This window comes from Lepisma saccharinum, chromosome 4, assembly GCF_977018435.1.
Source record: "Lepisma saccharinum chromosome 4, izLepSacc3.1, whole genome shotgun sequence".
Taxonomy (NCBI): Eukaryota; Metazoa; Arthropoda; class Insecta; order Zygentoma; family Lepismatidae; genus Lepisma; species Lepisma saccharinum.
Window position 1 is genome coordinate 26,372,092 of NC_139232.1, and position 16,497 is coordinate 26,388,588.

The 16,497-nt window shown below is 36.6% G+C and overlaps 1 protein-coding gene across 3 annotated transcripts in view; it reads left to right on the forward strand.

Moving 5' to 3' along the window:
• The window catches only part of LOC145987114 (tRNA wybutosine-synthesizing protein 4-like), a 55,407-nt gene extending 39,684 nt beyond the window's left edge, over positions 1 to 15,723 (forward strand). The window contains exon 8 of one of the 3 annotated variants that reach the window (XM_083121593.1): positions 15,513 to 15,723. In XM_083121593.1, coding sequence (XP_082977719.1) covers positions 15,513 to 15,689 — 177 coding nt within the window. In that variant the 3' untranslated portion in view covers positions 15,690 to 15,723. Of the gene's footprint in view, positions 1 to 6,882; positions 7,072 to 15,512 lie in introns of those variants that run through there. The other 2 variants (XM_083121594.1, XM_083121595.1) reach the window with 2 other exon arrangements.
• Positions 15,724 to 16,497: the final 774 nt, after the last annotated feature.

Below are 16,497 nucleotides of genomic sequence, written 5' to 3' on the forward strand. Positions count from 1 at the left end.
TGTAACCTTGTGCATTGTGTGCACAAATTGTTATGTTGGAAAGCTTATGTTGTAATTCCAGATAGGACAGGAATGTGTCTTCAGGGTCATCCCAGAATATAAACTATCTTGTTCCACAAACAGAACATGGAACTGTTAAATCCTCTTTTTTGTAACATGCGTGACAGGCTGTCTGCACCACAATAAGATTCGGAATGTGAAGAAAAGTTTTCTCTTTCTCGGAGTGATGAATATCTGTGTAACATTCAAAATCGTAAAATATATACAGAAATGTTGAATTCTGTTTAGTTTTGGTATAGCCATGTAGCAGAAATGATTTATAGGTTTCACACAGTTGCGTACAGTACAGTATTTCATGTTACATTTATGCACTTTTTCATATGTATTATGTGTTAGAATAATTCTGAAACATCGGGGACACTGCTGAATTTCACTACAGACTGTACCATTTCAGAATGGTGTAGAAACATGATTTATGAAACAGTTCTCATTTTTGAAAATTCTGTGACATGTCTGACATATTCTGCGAACATCCTGTTCAGCCACACACGGTGGAGTTGAAAGGCACATAGAACATAATTGTTTACACAGATGGTTATGAGGTTTGTGAAATATGAGTGTTACACCCACGGCATTCTTGTTTTGCCGCAAATGCTCCAACATGGTTCACTATCACATCATAATGCTGTCTGAGGTTATCATATAGAAGGTATATAAATTTGGAAGCATTTCCAACCAGTCCTTCAAACAAAACATCATTAACATCACGAAGATTGTTGTATTCAATAATTTTATGTTCAGGGAGAACTTGCTGAAATGTTCTCATTTCAGGAATTCCATTTCCGGCACACGTATTGTCTGTCAGATCTACATCTGCTTTTCGCATAAGTTTGAAAACTGGTTTAAGAAGATTTCGTTTTTTTCTATATTGAGTATAGGATGGATCGTTATCACCATAGGCTTTCCCTATGACCGGAGCTTCAGCAAAACAGAGTGTTTTTTTTTATCTGTTTGACACACCAATGATACTTCTTTTTTATTTATTTATTTATTTATTTATTTTAATTGAAACACAACAGGCGCATGCCCAATTACAGTGTTCAATATGGGATGACACCATTACATAAACAAGAACATAACTAAGAAAATTAACAAGAAATATGAATGACGCAATATACATTTTACATTTAAAAACAATTGTGAGAAGAAATTAATTATTAGATTATAGAAGCAAAGGGAACACAGAGACAATACAATAATAAATGAAGCTAAACTGTTGGATATAACCTTACAAGCTGAATGAAAACCAAAATTCAATGAACAAAACAAAACAAAACATACAGAAATTCAGCGATTAGATCTTATGTTACAATTACATTTAAATAGGTCTACGCTTGGATTATTCTTAGAAACTGAATTAAATAACTTGCACATTCTCCTCATGGGTTCAGCTTCGGTCATTTTGGTTCTTCCAAGGGGGATTTCTGGGCCTTAACATACAGTTTGGCACATAAAAATTTAAATTCGACAACAGATTAAAAGAATCTATTTTACCATTGATAAGCTTGGAGAGAAAAGTTATTTGACTTGTTTGCCTCCTTTCGTCGAGTGACGGAATATTAAAGATTTCGCGTAATATGTTGCTAGGAGTGAGTTTTGGATATGTACCATCAAGTTTAAATAGTAGATATCTGAGAAATTTATTTTGAAGCTTTTCTAATTTTTCGATATCTTTCTTGAATTGCGGGTTCCAAACAAGAGAAGCATATTCGAGTTTAGATCTGACGAGCGTATAATATAGCAAGAGAAATGTTTCCTTTTTTCTAAATTGATGACCCATTCTCATTATAAATCCCAAATTTCTGTGAGCTTCGCTTAAAATGCGGGCAATATGTGATTGGAATGTTAACTTTTAGTCAAAAGTGACCCCTAGGTCGGTAACTATATTCTCACTTTGTACTAACACATTAGAAATAGTGTATGAATGTTGAATAGGGTGTCTGTTGTGGGTGAATGATACAAGTTTACATTTCTTTAGGTTCAGGCTGACTTTATTAATTTCACACCACTGAAGCAAGTTATTCAGCTCTTCATGTAATATTGTACAGTCATCAGCGTTTTCGATATTTTTGTATATTTTAACATCATCAGCAAAGATTAATGTCTCACATTTTGTGAGTAGTTCTGGCAAATCGTTTATAAAAATTAAATATAGCAAGGGACCAAGGTTCGACCCCTGTGGAACTCCCGAACTGGCCACGAATTCGGTTGATCTGCAGCCTTGATACACGACATATTGTCGGCGGTTCTGCAGATAGGAAGAAAGAAGGGTAATAAGTGGAGGAGAAAGGCTATTGTTGGAAAATTTCTGTATTAATATATCGTGGTGAACTGTATCAAATGCCTTTGAAAAATCTGTATATAAAACGTCAACTTGCCCTTTATTAGCTATACTGGGTGCAATGTAGCTTGTCAGTTCGACAAGATTGGTTACGGTTGAGCGTTTTTGGACAAATCCGTGCTGTTTGGGGGAAAGAATGGGTTTAATATGAAAATATATATGTTTGTATATTATCTGCTCGAAGAGTTTTGCTGGTACTGACAATTTTGCAATAGGCCTGTAGTTACATATGTCAGCCTTATCAACGGCTTTGGGAATCGGACAGATTTCTGTTGTTTTCCATATTGCTGGAAATCTCGAAGTTCTGACAGCCAAGTTGAAAAGGGTGTGAAGAGGGTACTTAAGAATTTCCGAACATCCTTTAATTACATAAGGGGGGATTGAATCAGGGCCAGCGGATTTTTTAGGTTTCAGTTTTTTAATGGCTTCCTCAATTTCATTTAGTGATATTTCAGAGATATTTAAGATACTAGGAAGTGAGTTCATGTTTACATTAGGATGCGGATCTTTGTAGATAGATGGTTCTTTGGAATATACGGATTCAAAATACTTTGCAAAGAGATCTTGGATACTTTCATTATCGTCAATGGTTTTATCATTATACTTAGTTGGCTGCACGGGTGGATTTTTTCTTTGATTTTTAATGAAGGACCAAAACTGGTTAGTATCATGAGCAAGATTGATTTCGGAAGTTTCAATATAGTTTTGGTAAGCTTTACTGATCTCCCATTTTAATTTCGTTCTTAAGGTTTTATACTTAATTTCGTGATGCGTTACATTTCCCATTCTTTGTTTCCATTTTTTGTGGTGACGTGATTTTGCTTTCAGATTTTTAATAATTTCCCGCGTGAACCAACATGGGTAAGATTTTTTTACAGAGGAGCGAGAGCGTGGAACACATTCATTAAAAATGCTTTCGATTATTTCATAAAATTTATCAACGGCAATATCTACGTCTTCGCATTCTTTTATTTGGTCCCAGTCAGCTAATTCGAGTTTCCGATACAAATTAATGAAGTCTGCTTTCTTGAAATTATATCGTTGGATGTTTGGATTTAAAGCTCTTTGTTTAGGCATGGTTTGTGTTAAAGTTATTCCTAGAGCCGGATGGTGTTTATCTTCGCTTACCAGAGGCTCTTGGCGAAATATTTTAGTATTTTCAATATTTGTTAAGACTAGGTCGAGAGTTCTACTATTGGCGTTCTGGATGAAATTTTTGCTTTTGAGGTCGTTGAAATCGAGGAAATATTTCAGTTCCCGACATTGTGCGCCTAACGTGAGCAACTCAGTGTTGGAATTTTTAATTTCAGGGATGTTGAAATCACCTGCAATGACCAACGGGCTCCCCAGAGGATAATGTGCAGTTATATGACTAAAGAAGTTCTCGTATACGTCCACGGGAGATGCAGGTTGAATATACACTACACACATGTAACAATCGCGACCAGATTCTGTTTTAAACTTTTTTTACGTGCTTAACATGTAATTGGTAAACAATATGTTCGAGCACCCCCACCACCTTTAACAGGTATATTGACATGGTCTGCTCGTAAAATTAAGTGATCTGTTTCAGTGAAGGTTTTCGCATTTTGCAATATTTTGTACATAATGTTCCACACCATATCACTGTGCAACTGGTCGCATCTATGCCACCCGATATAAATATCTTTCACAGTTGTGTCAGATATGTTAGAGTTAAACCTATTTTGTCTTCATCCTTGGTGTCTTTTTTAACGCAGGTGAGAAGATTTTCAACACCTTCCTGAATCCAAGTGTGAGGATCGACATTTTCTGAATTCCACATGTCGTCTTTTGGAACTGAATTTAGGATATTCACGTTCTTGAATGTTGTGTAATATTATATTCCCTATCTGTTCACGAGACACTGTAGCACATTTTCTTTTCTTACCTTTCCCATCTGATCCCATTCTGGGATGACTGTTCTGCTGGTGGTAAGGGGTCCGGTCTCCATGACGGTCCTGGCAAAGGCTCCGGGTGTGATCCAGATGCAGAATTCCTAGAATTTCCTGGTGATGTAACGTAGTCAGATGCGACGGCTATCTGCTTCTCCTTGGTGACTTGGGATACAGGATCGGGTGTCGACAACGGACCTGGGGACTCTTCGGAAATACCTGTCCATCCTTCTCCGGAAATATTGGGTACGGATGTTGTCACTGTCCGTAGTAAGCGGTCATACTCCTCGACCAAGGAAATACTTTCTCCCGCGATGATTTTCTGCGCAATGTTCCCACAACTGTCTAGGTGATGTGTAATATCCATCACGATATAGTTCTAACAGATCGTCAGTAGATAACTGTACGTCCATGATCGTACAATGAAGACTGCCTTGTGGAGAGAACACCGTTCTTTATATACACAAGGATGACAGAACAGTTATTTCCGTTCCTAACTGTTCTACTGTCTAATCTGTAAACTTCCCAGAAATCTGTAACAGTCTTCTGATGTTTATCTATGACTAATGTGAACCCTATGTAATTTTCCCAGAAATGGTTAACAGTCTTCACCACATGTTTTCCTGGTTCATATCGATATGTAACAGTTTTCATGTTTATCTGTAAACACAGGAAACAGGATGTAGATAAATTCTTAACTATGGAACATTTGAAATGTTTATCTATCAACATAGGAAGAAGGATGTAAATAGAGTTCTCGGAAATTACTAACCATCTCCAAGAAATGTTGAAATCGAAAGCATCAGTATCTCAGCTCCTACCTGAGCTACAGGTAATTGGGGGGAAAAAAATCATTTTTTATATAAACGCTAAAACACAAAAAAAATTTAAAGGGTCGTCCTGCCAGTCCTAATTAAACTAGAGCAAAAGTAATTGCAGATTAGGAATCTGCACGTCAAGACCTTTCATTTGAATGTAACATTGAGGGTTTCCGATCGGAAATAAAGAAACTAGGAAAGTGCTGGACCTAGGAGGATGAAATCTGGTTGATATGAAATAGCATTTTTTTCTGAGTAAAATGGCATTTGAACCACCCCTCTACCTATATTAGGAGCAGAGATATTTGAATTTAAAAAAAAAATCAAGGTCGAGATCAAAGAATTATATATATATTATATATTTTTTTTGCCTGCCCCCCAATCTTAAATTATAAAAATAAATGTATAACCCACATTATAATATTTATGCACCCTTATTATTTTATGGGAGAAACGTGCCTCAATCAGGTTTACACTAATATTATAACATCCATTTTTGTAGACTTTTCCTACCAATATTACAACACTGGTTCAAAACATTATATTTTCAGAAACAGAAAGAAAGAACGGTATATCTCAACACTTCTCGACTTCTGTCAAAGAGTTGTATATTAAATTAGACCCTTATTAATTTTCTATCAGAGTCTGCCAGATATAGCAATTAACCAGATGCAGCAATTAGTTAGTTATCTCGCAAGTGTTGGTACCAATTTGATATGATACTGCAATCAAAGTTTTACCAGATATACCAATTAGCCAGATGCAGCAATTAGCTTACTATCTTGAAAGGCGATATGAAACTGCAATCGCATTCAGAAACTTTGCTGATAATGATAACTGTGTGTTTGTGACAGCTGTATATGTTTCTCTACGACCATTTCACACTTAGAACTTGAATGAAGAAGCAGAATGGAAAACTGGGACAATCTAAGTACCTTACATTAATTTCATATTGTTAAATAATAAGTTCTCGTATATACATTGCAACCTTTATTGGTATCAATCATCATGAAAACAGTTTACAAAATTATATACACAGGAATTCTTACACATAATCAAACTCTTCAGGTGAGCACAATAATTATATAATATTGATACATGTTTATTGCAACAAATCAGTAAACTTCTCATCTAACTCTTCGAAAGCAGGTATACAAAATAAAACTGAATATAGAAAATTGAACACTGAGTTAGTGTATTAGTACTGTTAGTTCTAGTTGTTCAATTTTCTCTTTTTCAGAAGCTCCACCATTCTCTTCTCCATTCCTTTCTCCTCATCCCCCATTTTCTCCTCTCCTTTCTGCTGTCTGATACCTTTAAATAGCTCCATTAATTCAAAGCACACTCGAAGAGATGGATGGGAAGGTGTATATACTGCCCACGTTTTATATTTTCAATAAAATCCCTGAATACCGGAGATTTTTTTCCCCCAATTATATACAAAAACATTTTAATCAGATTGTTTGTCAATTCTCACTTCCATGTCTTTGCAAACTTCTTCCAGATTTTTTAACAAATCATCCGCAAAGTTGTTTTTTTTCGCAAAAGTCTACATAACATGCAATATGTTTCTCCACTTGTTTAGCCTGGTTCTTATTCCACAGGTTTCTTCTTTCTCCCTGCTGCTTCTTGTTTTTAAGATCAGAAGGACAAACTCAAACGGTAATAATGCCATCTGATAATGAAAGAAAAAACTATTATTTTATGCACACGATTACATGATATTATATCGATACACATTTATTTTCAGCAGCAGTGGATGGCTTTCATGGCAGCATATCTGCAATATGAAACAAGAACAAATACATACTATCATGATGCGACATCTTGAAAATCAAGAGGAGATAAGCAGACGCCAGCACGAGTTTGTTGCTCACCAGACCAACAGAATAATCGTTGCTGCTGAAGAGTTTGCGGAACTTTTTTGCGAACCGTTTCAGCAGGGTGAATTGTTCCATGTGGAGCTGATGCAGGACAGGAGAAGGGCAGCCGAGAAGATAGACGAGCATTGGAACAGGTATCTATTTTCATATTTTTTCGATTTTATAATTTTTTAACAGTCGTTATTATTTTTCCATACTTTGTTGTAAAAATTCAAGAAATATCTCAATACATAATATATCATATTTCTGATCGCTGTTATTATTTTTCAGAGTTCACCGTGCAACATTAGATGCCGGTGCTCGTCTGCTTGGAGGCCTGCCCCGCAACCTTTTTCAGCATGATGTCATTGCTGCTGCCGGTCTTGGCGATGCGGCATTCCAGTCCCTGGAGCTGCTCCGCACGATGACGTTGCCGATCCTCCTCCTCCTGTTCAAGAGTCGTTCCTCTTCCGCCTCCTCCACAAATCCCTCAGCAGGAGGAAGAGGAAGCACCGCCTTCCTCTCCATCTGTAGTGGATTTGGTGGACGAGGATGACGACGACGATTTTTGAGTTCCTCCACTATTGTTTCCTCATTCTCCTGAATAAAAGAAAAAACATGTACAGAATACAGGTAATATTTTTTCTTCTTACCTTAGATCGCTTTAGTTTTCAGCTTCCGAAGTATCCGTCTACTCTATGATGTCAGGAAATTGCCATGTTGGAGGACTCAAACTTCGGCTAAATTGCTCTTCGGCTAAATTGCCCTTCCACTTTGAAGATGCTGGAAAGAAAATCATATTTTCTCACTATGCCTGTCGGGTCTTTCAAACTTATGCCACTCTTGAACCATTTTAAAATATTGTATAACGTCAATACAGACTCTCGATAATGTTTTCAAAACATCTGCATCAAGGTCGAAACATCACAGTAATCTACCATCATGTACTGCATGTGACATCCTACCCGAACCCGATAGAGACAGGGAATTTCGTCATTTATCAAATCTTCCAAATTCGCATATCGAACCAATTCGATTCCTGAAACAGCACAATTTAATCTCATCTGCCATCATGAGATATTTTGTTACCGCACATTTTGGAGGAACATGTAGATAATCTATATTTACATGTTCCGACTTTAGTTCCAATTCGGTCTCTTGACATATACAGTCAAATGACGAAATTCCTGACGTTACGGTTAAAGGTCCTGCATGATACCCGTGAGCATCTATCTCATCTACCACACGATCTGACCACACACCGTATGGTAGGTGGCAATATACGGGCGCTCTTACATAAACAAAATACGTCTCGCATAATCCATAAAATATGTCTACGGTTCTTGCAAAAATACATACTGATCAGAAAACCGTCACTTACCACTTCCATACACGTTTCGTATGGTAAATTTCTATTATAAAAAGTAACCAAAAGGGATTCTCTGTACCTCACAGGAGTATCAAAAATTAATAATTTTGAACAGTTATTTACAGCCATCTCTGGTTTACCAGACTTCACTTTTCTTAGACCAGAAACCGTAACAGGAGATGACTTTCCAATTATCCCACAGACAAATGTCAGCATCCAGGATACAAAGCCCATAGTACTCACCTCAGAATATTGATTCTGTACCTAGTTCGTCCAGGCACAAGTGTCAGCAAGGTCTCTCTGCAGATGATTACTAGCAGATAGCTAACCATCTACTGAACAGTGGAAGTGAAACACAGCAAACTTTTTATATGTCTACCTACCCCTCCTCTTCCTCAGTAATAATTCCTTGATATTCTCTGTGCATCCTCTTGCGCAAGGCATCCAATGCCCGTGTGCCTCGTCTGTCCTCTTCTTTTCCCGGTATACTATAAACCTTCACCTCTTCCGAGAACACAACTTTGTTTATTCTATTCACATCCTGCCTCTCAGAAACTTTTTTCCCTTTTGCCCGCTCTCCATTTTTCCCACTAACATATCCTGCACAGAATCATACCTTATCAATGTTCCCACGAACTTCTACAGATCGTTGCACACTCATTCCATGAAATATCTCCCAACATTTCCGGACACGTGTTCCACATCCTCTCCATATCACTCCATCCCACTCAACACATTTCCTTTACGCCCCCCATTTCCACCTCCTTTATCTCCTCAACCGTCAACTCTTTATCAACTTCAACCGTCCTTTACACCCCCTTTATTCCCAACCGCACCGGAAACATATATCACCATTCCGAGAAAACCAACCGTCACCCACCTCCCCCTTATCAACAACCGGAAACCCATATCAATCCCCTCATTAACAACAGGAAACCTCATTCAGAGAAAACCAACCGTCACCCACCTCCGACAGCCATATCAGTCCCCTCATTAACAACAGGAAACCCACTATGCCACGCCCACTTTTTATAACAGCCAATCAAAACACTCAAAAATATCACAAAAAACACCCTAGCTTGCACACACAACTACATCATCAATTGATCTTTGATCAATCTCTAACCAATCAATTGATTTATCGGACTCAACGCCGGCGGGGGAGAACCAGGACTTTTCAACCTGTTCAAGCAGCTCCAGCGCCCACCCAGCATCATAAAAAGTGAGTACCTGGAGGAAACTGGGGGGTAAAGGCAGCCAGGGGCATGGTGGTGATCACATCACTCCCACCTTCGGCCGAGATCAAGAAAGTGTGGGGCCCGTACCTCACACCCCCTATACGTCTTGTGGTGTGGTGCAAAGCACAGGAAAGCACTTTACTTTTTTTATTATTATTATTATTGTTATTTTTTTTGTAATCTAAACTTGGACAACATTTCGAATTCAATCCATTGAGGATTTTTATATTTTTTGTTGTTTCAAGTCCACTTTACGCACATATGAGCTGATTGGGACTGGATCTAGAATTTAAAGTGGGATCCGAACCACTTGTTACATTTTGGACAGGTTAGGATAAAATGTCTCGCTTTGTTACTGTTCCATGCAAAGCATTAATAAAAAAAAAGCAAATAGCTTTCACGAAATGCAATGACTGATTTTGCAGAGGTATGAATCATTATTCTGTAAACAGTAAATTTTCATTTTAATAAATTGTCTACTTTCCTTCTTAAATTTTCATGCACCTTACATGCTACTTTGAGGTTAAAAAAATTTAAATAGTTTATTAACATCATCACAATAATGAAAAATATTTTGCTGTTTTTGATAGAGATATTCTACAAAGGTATAAAATAATATACATACATATATATATATCTACACACATTTAATTGAAACTCTGCATTTTGCTCAAAATCGGCTCGGTACCGAGAGGCTTACATGTGAAAATGGCCTTGGGCGCCAAAAGGTTAAGTAGTTTTTAATCAAGGTGTTATTTTTTTATTAGAATAACAATGTGTGGCCTGTGTTCGGTGTTGTGTAATATATCAAATATTTCTTAAAAAGAGAAGGTAATGAACAAAGTTTTTATTCAAAATGGTATTTTGTAATTAGAATAACATTTCCTGGCTATGTTGCATAGCATTCAATGTATCAGATAATTTTGAAAATAAGAAATGTTATAAATAGAAGTTGTTACTGTATATTGTCTTTTGTGAATTGGACAATATTTCATGGCTGTTATTTATCATATCATTCTTAAAACCAGGGGGTAAATTGTGGCAAATATCAATCTTTCAGTAATAATTGGAAACCAAAATTGTACAAACATAAATCTGAATCTTACAAACAAAATACTGTCTTTACCCTGTCCCAACTAACTCTAGAGCAGGGCTGCGTATATCAGCAGAGGAGGAAGAGGAAAATCGAGTGGTGAAAGTGCAGTGTTGCCAACCGTACAGTCCAGATGCTAAATGCACAGCTTGTCAAAATTTGGTCTTGCAGTTTTATCCCTAATATTTCCCTAAGAAATTCTTAAACCAATAGTATGGACCTGGAAACAAAAATATGGTCCGTTTGCCATGTGTGTTTGGTATTAGTTTTTTCCAAAAGTTTGCAACGCTGCATAGCGAAGGAGGAAATCTGGTAACTCCCATTGCCCATTACACAATCCCGTCTCTCTCATTGTTCATTGGTGGAGCTGTCTCGCATCACTACTTGCGCAGAGACTTGTTCTCATTCGCCTGGTCTATAGTTAGCTGGTACGGAGTTTATTTCATATGTTTTTGTCCTCCACTTTCATGTGGCGGGTGTCCCAAATTTGAATTTGATTTTCTCGAAAACCATTATGGTACAAACGAGAAATGTGACACACACCAGTACAAATGTCAAATATTGCAATGCCATTATCTTTGTGATGGTACAAAATATCCTCCTAACCCCCCCCCCCCCCCCAAGATTCAATTTGGAATTACTTGATTACTTGAGAACTGTAATGGTACAAACAAAGTAACTAAAACTGGACCCACTCTGGTTAGTGATAGTCGACTGGGAGCGTGGATGTTGTAGAGACGGCACTTGATTGGCCTGCGACCTGCACCGTACTCTTCCCACATCAAATACATAAAACCATATCCCAACTTTTCTCTGCACTTCGATCCCTGAAGATGAGTGACATTAGCTCTCGGAAGCCTATCCGGAAATCACCTGGTTGATATCCCGAAATAACTTCTTCTTCATTTGCTTCATCAGGAAAGCTTCAATATTTACTTGAAAGTAAAAGTGGTACAATCTGGTACAAATGAGGGAGAACCTTGTGATATATTTTAATCATTTGTACCATGTTGTGCGAGGCCAACTTCACAAGCATCCTATAAACTCCAAGCTCAGCGGTGCAAACAGTCCATTGAGGTTCAAGGCTTGCCAATCTGGCTTTTGAGACTGTCCTGATGATGCGGAGTTAATGTTGAAATTTTGATTCTCCATAGAATCTAATCCTGAACCTCTTGCAACAAGGGCTAACCATTTGGCTATGCGGAGCTCTTTTCAATAACTTCTACAGGACAAAGGACACTATAAAATGAGGAAAATACCTACATACCATAATCATCATCTATATATGTATAATAATGGATGTATGTCTGTGTGTTTGTTCCAGCATAACTCTCGAACGCCTGGAGCGATTTCAACCAAACTTGGTACATGTATCACTTGCAATCTTGAAAGAAATGCTGTGGGGGTAAGACACCCCTGACACCCCTAGGGGTTGGAAGGGGGTGACATGTAAAAATAATCGAAAACGACCGATATTAGTGTAGAATCCATAGTTTTCGGGGTCGCTAAGATAAATAGTGACACTCCCAATGCCATTCAACTCCAAGACACCCCTGGCACCCCCTAGGGGTGGGGGTGACATGGAAAACTACGGATATTAGTGTGGAATCCATAGTTTTTGGGCCCGCTGAGATGAATAGTGACACTCCCAATGCCGTTCAACTCCAAGTTCATTTTACACTATAGTTAGAATTAATTATTTTTCTGTCTAATAGAAGATTTGGATAAATAAATACCTGGGCAACGCCGGGCAATCAGCTAGTTTATAATAAATACATAACTCAATTTCTTCTATGCAATGATAACCTTAAAAAACATGAATGTTACTTCTGTGGGATCTAAGAAATTACCTACTTTGTGTAATTACCATAGAGCACAGATTTGAGCTTGATCTGTATCAGAAAACCAATCTATTTGAAACTTGTAATTAGCTATTTTTCCTTAAAAATTGTGTGATATCAGTGTAAAACTGTATTTTAGAGGTTGATATCTTTGGAAATAATTAGTTGTGTCCTTAAATATTTCTAAATTCATTTCATGCTTATCATGCTTATTTCAAAACTTTATATTTCCATTGAAACCTTGATTATATGTTTCTGAGGATAGTAGGCAACATGGGGGAGGGTGTATTTGTGTACCTGTTGTTTGGAATTTTCACCCACAATGTTGGTCTCAACATAACAATAATGAAAACTTAGAGAAGTAACATAGTGCAGTGTACTTTTTTTTAATTCCAAATCCTAGAAGACACAAAAACATATGAAATCATCCAACATTCGAATTAACAAAAACATGCATTATTAAAGAAAATCAATGAAACAAAATTACTGTACTACAGTATAAACAAAATAATGAACAAGCAGAAATGAACATAAAGAAAAATGCCGTATTTTGTGCATGGTCCTGTAGTTAAAAAAAAAAACCAATTCCTCTCACAATAGTAATTAAGGTACTAGTAAATGAAAACACATTTAAGTACACTGTATTAACACAGAAAGTCATATACACGTGTAACAACATTAGCTACCTGTTCTCACTTAAAGAAGTGCATGATTTTTGTTTTTATTGCATGAAATAAGTTATCACTAATGTTTGCTTGAGATTCAGTGCACCATGCTTTGACATTGTGAACAGCGTAAGATTTCCACAAATCATTGGCTAGTGGGAGTTCAAAGAAAAACACCTGAAAACAAAAGGGGTGGGAAATCCCACATTATTGAGGATAGGCTGGAGGCTGTATGCCAGCAATCAAATTTTCTCTTCCTTGCCGCTGTCTCTGGATGGCTGCCTTTGAATTATCCAAATAAAATATTCAAAAATTCAAATTCCATATACATTTTTAACATTGGTTTCAATAGGAATTTCAAAGGGAATAAATGTTTGTTTGAATTACCGAATAGTTTGAACAGATGCCAGTACTCTTACCAATTCCCATGAGCACAGGTAACCAATACTTAAAGTCCAGATTAGTTAAATATTATAGATTTAAAGCAAACAATAAAATACAAACAACAAACTCAGTTCATGGTGGTTGCGGTAAACGTGGTTTAAAATTACTTACGTGAAATTTAAAAGATTTCGTAATTCCGCGTGTTGTTGCAAAATTATGGAAATTATGTGTTTTGCATACTTTTCAGGATATCTAGACTGCGAAGTGTCATGTATTTTTGCTGACTCCACGATACACTTGGACTACAGAAAAGTATTGACTGGTATCAGTGATTAAATTCCAATACCATTGGTACTGTCCAGTACCAATACCTTGGTATCAGTTCAGCCCTACTTATTGCATTAAAGAGTGTCCCAAAATTAACAGAATATCTAAATTGTGCACCATTTTTTTTCACTGGGTTGGCAGTATTCTGCAAGCTCACATGTTGAAGTAAACACCTTGCAGTTAGTCAATATGGAGCAAGTGATGATCAATAAAATTAATTAAAAGTATGGAGACTGTTTCACTGAGACTGTGCGCAAATTACGTGACATTTTCAGTAGGAGAAACACCCCAAATAAAAGAGCGGTTAAAAAGACTAGTTGAAGAATTTGAAGAAACATGTTCAGTTCGAGACAACAAAAAAACAGGCTGACCGACCTCGTACCAGCCGTTCAGCCGAAAGCACTGCCACTGTGAGCAATAGTGTGGCAGAGTGTCCAGAAACCTCAGTGCACTGTCGGTCACTGCAACTAGACATTTAAAAAAAAAAAAAAAAAAAAAAAAAAAAGCACAATGTAGCAGAGAACATTTGTTAGATATCCTATTCCACATTTAATGGCAATGTTTTCAAATAATGTAAACTTTGCCAACTAATAAGTAAATAATAAAATGTTATTTTTGTACAGAAAAGTACAATATAAAATACTGATAAGAAAAATAAAACTAGAAATGTTTCATGAAGAACCTGAATGGATCTACACCCCTACCCCCACCCTGCCCCATATTTCATATATGAGACCAATAGATTTTGCTTCGAAAAGAACTGCTTACTATGTAGACATTTACCTTAAGAAAACAGTTTAAATTATACCCTCATGTTCATAGCAGGATTTTACAGGATGTTTATAGAAATAGTCGATTGGTAATTTTACCAATGACAGTAGAGTAATAGTTAGTTTTCTCCATACCTAACCAGTGCTCCACGCTTTGAGAGGGATAAAGGCAGAGTAGAGCAAGAGCAGACATGGTTTCTTCCATGTTACATCTAGGAAACTAATTTAATTTTTGCACCCCATCCTCATTCCTAGATTCAATATCCTAACACAACCAATAGCCAGGGTCCTGTGCATAATGAACTTCAATTGTAGAAAAATATAAACTTAGTCCCCCCCCTCCCCTGTATTAATATTATTCTGTGATGGTATGTAGAGAATTATTGAATAAATAAATAGGTCTTAAATATTATTGAATGTTCGTGTGACCACCATTAAGCAGCAAAAAAAATATTTTAGAAAGTACGTAACATGTATTACTGTTTACAATACACAATGTTTTGCCCCATTTTCAAAGCCTTTTTCAGGGTTGGTTGAAAGGTAAAATCCTTAACAGGATTAAACAGGGATGTGAAAGGTGGTTTGCTGATAGCTTTCAGTCTTACTATTTTTGTCCTTTCCAGTTTTTTACCTTTCAACCAACGTTGTGATTTTTTTTATTATTTTAAACTTCTTGGATAGCCTGAAGAAGAATGGTAATGAGGCCTAAAACATTGTGTATTCAAAACAGAGCCACTTAGAGTATGTACTTTATTTTTTATAGTTTTATAATTACTGGCTGCATGATCAAATTGCATGATTGTTTAGAAAAACACATTTTCTTTCTTTCAGAATCAAACTCCAGAATATCCAATCATGCTACACAACCATTCCACTGCCATGCTTCCAGAAGGAAACTCTGTTCTTGTTGTGGGTGGAGGAGGAACATGTTTTTCATTTGGAACATCATTCAACAGCTGTATCATTAAAATTGACCTGAATCAGTTTAATGATGTAAGGAAGGATTGAAGTCATACATCCAAATAAATACATATCAAAAAAGCTGGTAATGAGTTTGAATAAGAGGATTATAACAAATTTAATCTGAATCACAAAAATAACCTCATAAAATTTGAGAATGCAAAGTGGGAATCAGTCTGGAAGAGAGATAAAGAGGAGTGAATGTCAATGGCTCTGCAAAACAGCTAAAATTTAAGGAAAGCATATTACTTATATTCTGTTCCATATAAAAGATATTGTCTTGTAGAAAATGTTGATTGTGCCATATGGTTACTGCTGCAAAATAAGTTGATTGAGTTGGTGTTTTAAGTCCACTTTATGCACAATAAGGCTAATCGGGACTGGACCTACAGTTTAAAGTGGAATCCGAACCACTATGTAGCAAAGCAAGTTGTTGACATACTTAACACATCAATATCCCGGTCAGTTTTTTGTGGTGGTTGTATGTTATTCCAGAGTTTGTTTTAAACTGTAGTTCCAGACGAAATTAGTCTCTCTGCATAAAATGGTCTTAAAAGAAACTGTCAACACAAGGATATTAAGTCTTTGTTTCAGAATGAAGTCCAATTGTTGAATCAATACTGTACTGAGTCTCCAACGAATTGTAAGTGTTGCAGGGTATCCTTAACACATCTCTAGGCTTACTCAAGCATTTTGAAGCAAGTTTATGTCTTGTAATCTCTCACATAAAAATCTCACTTATGGAATTTTGAAAATTCACAGTAGAACCCTGAATTAATTGGTAGAATATGAAAATGTGAAATAATGATCTGGTTCCTTCATTTTATACTCAGCTGTTCAACATAAATAATTTTTG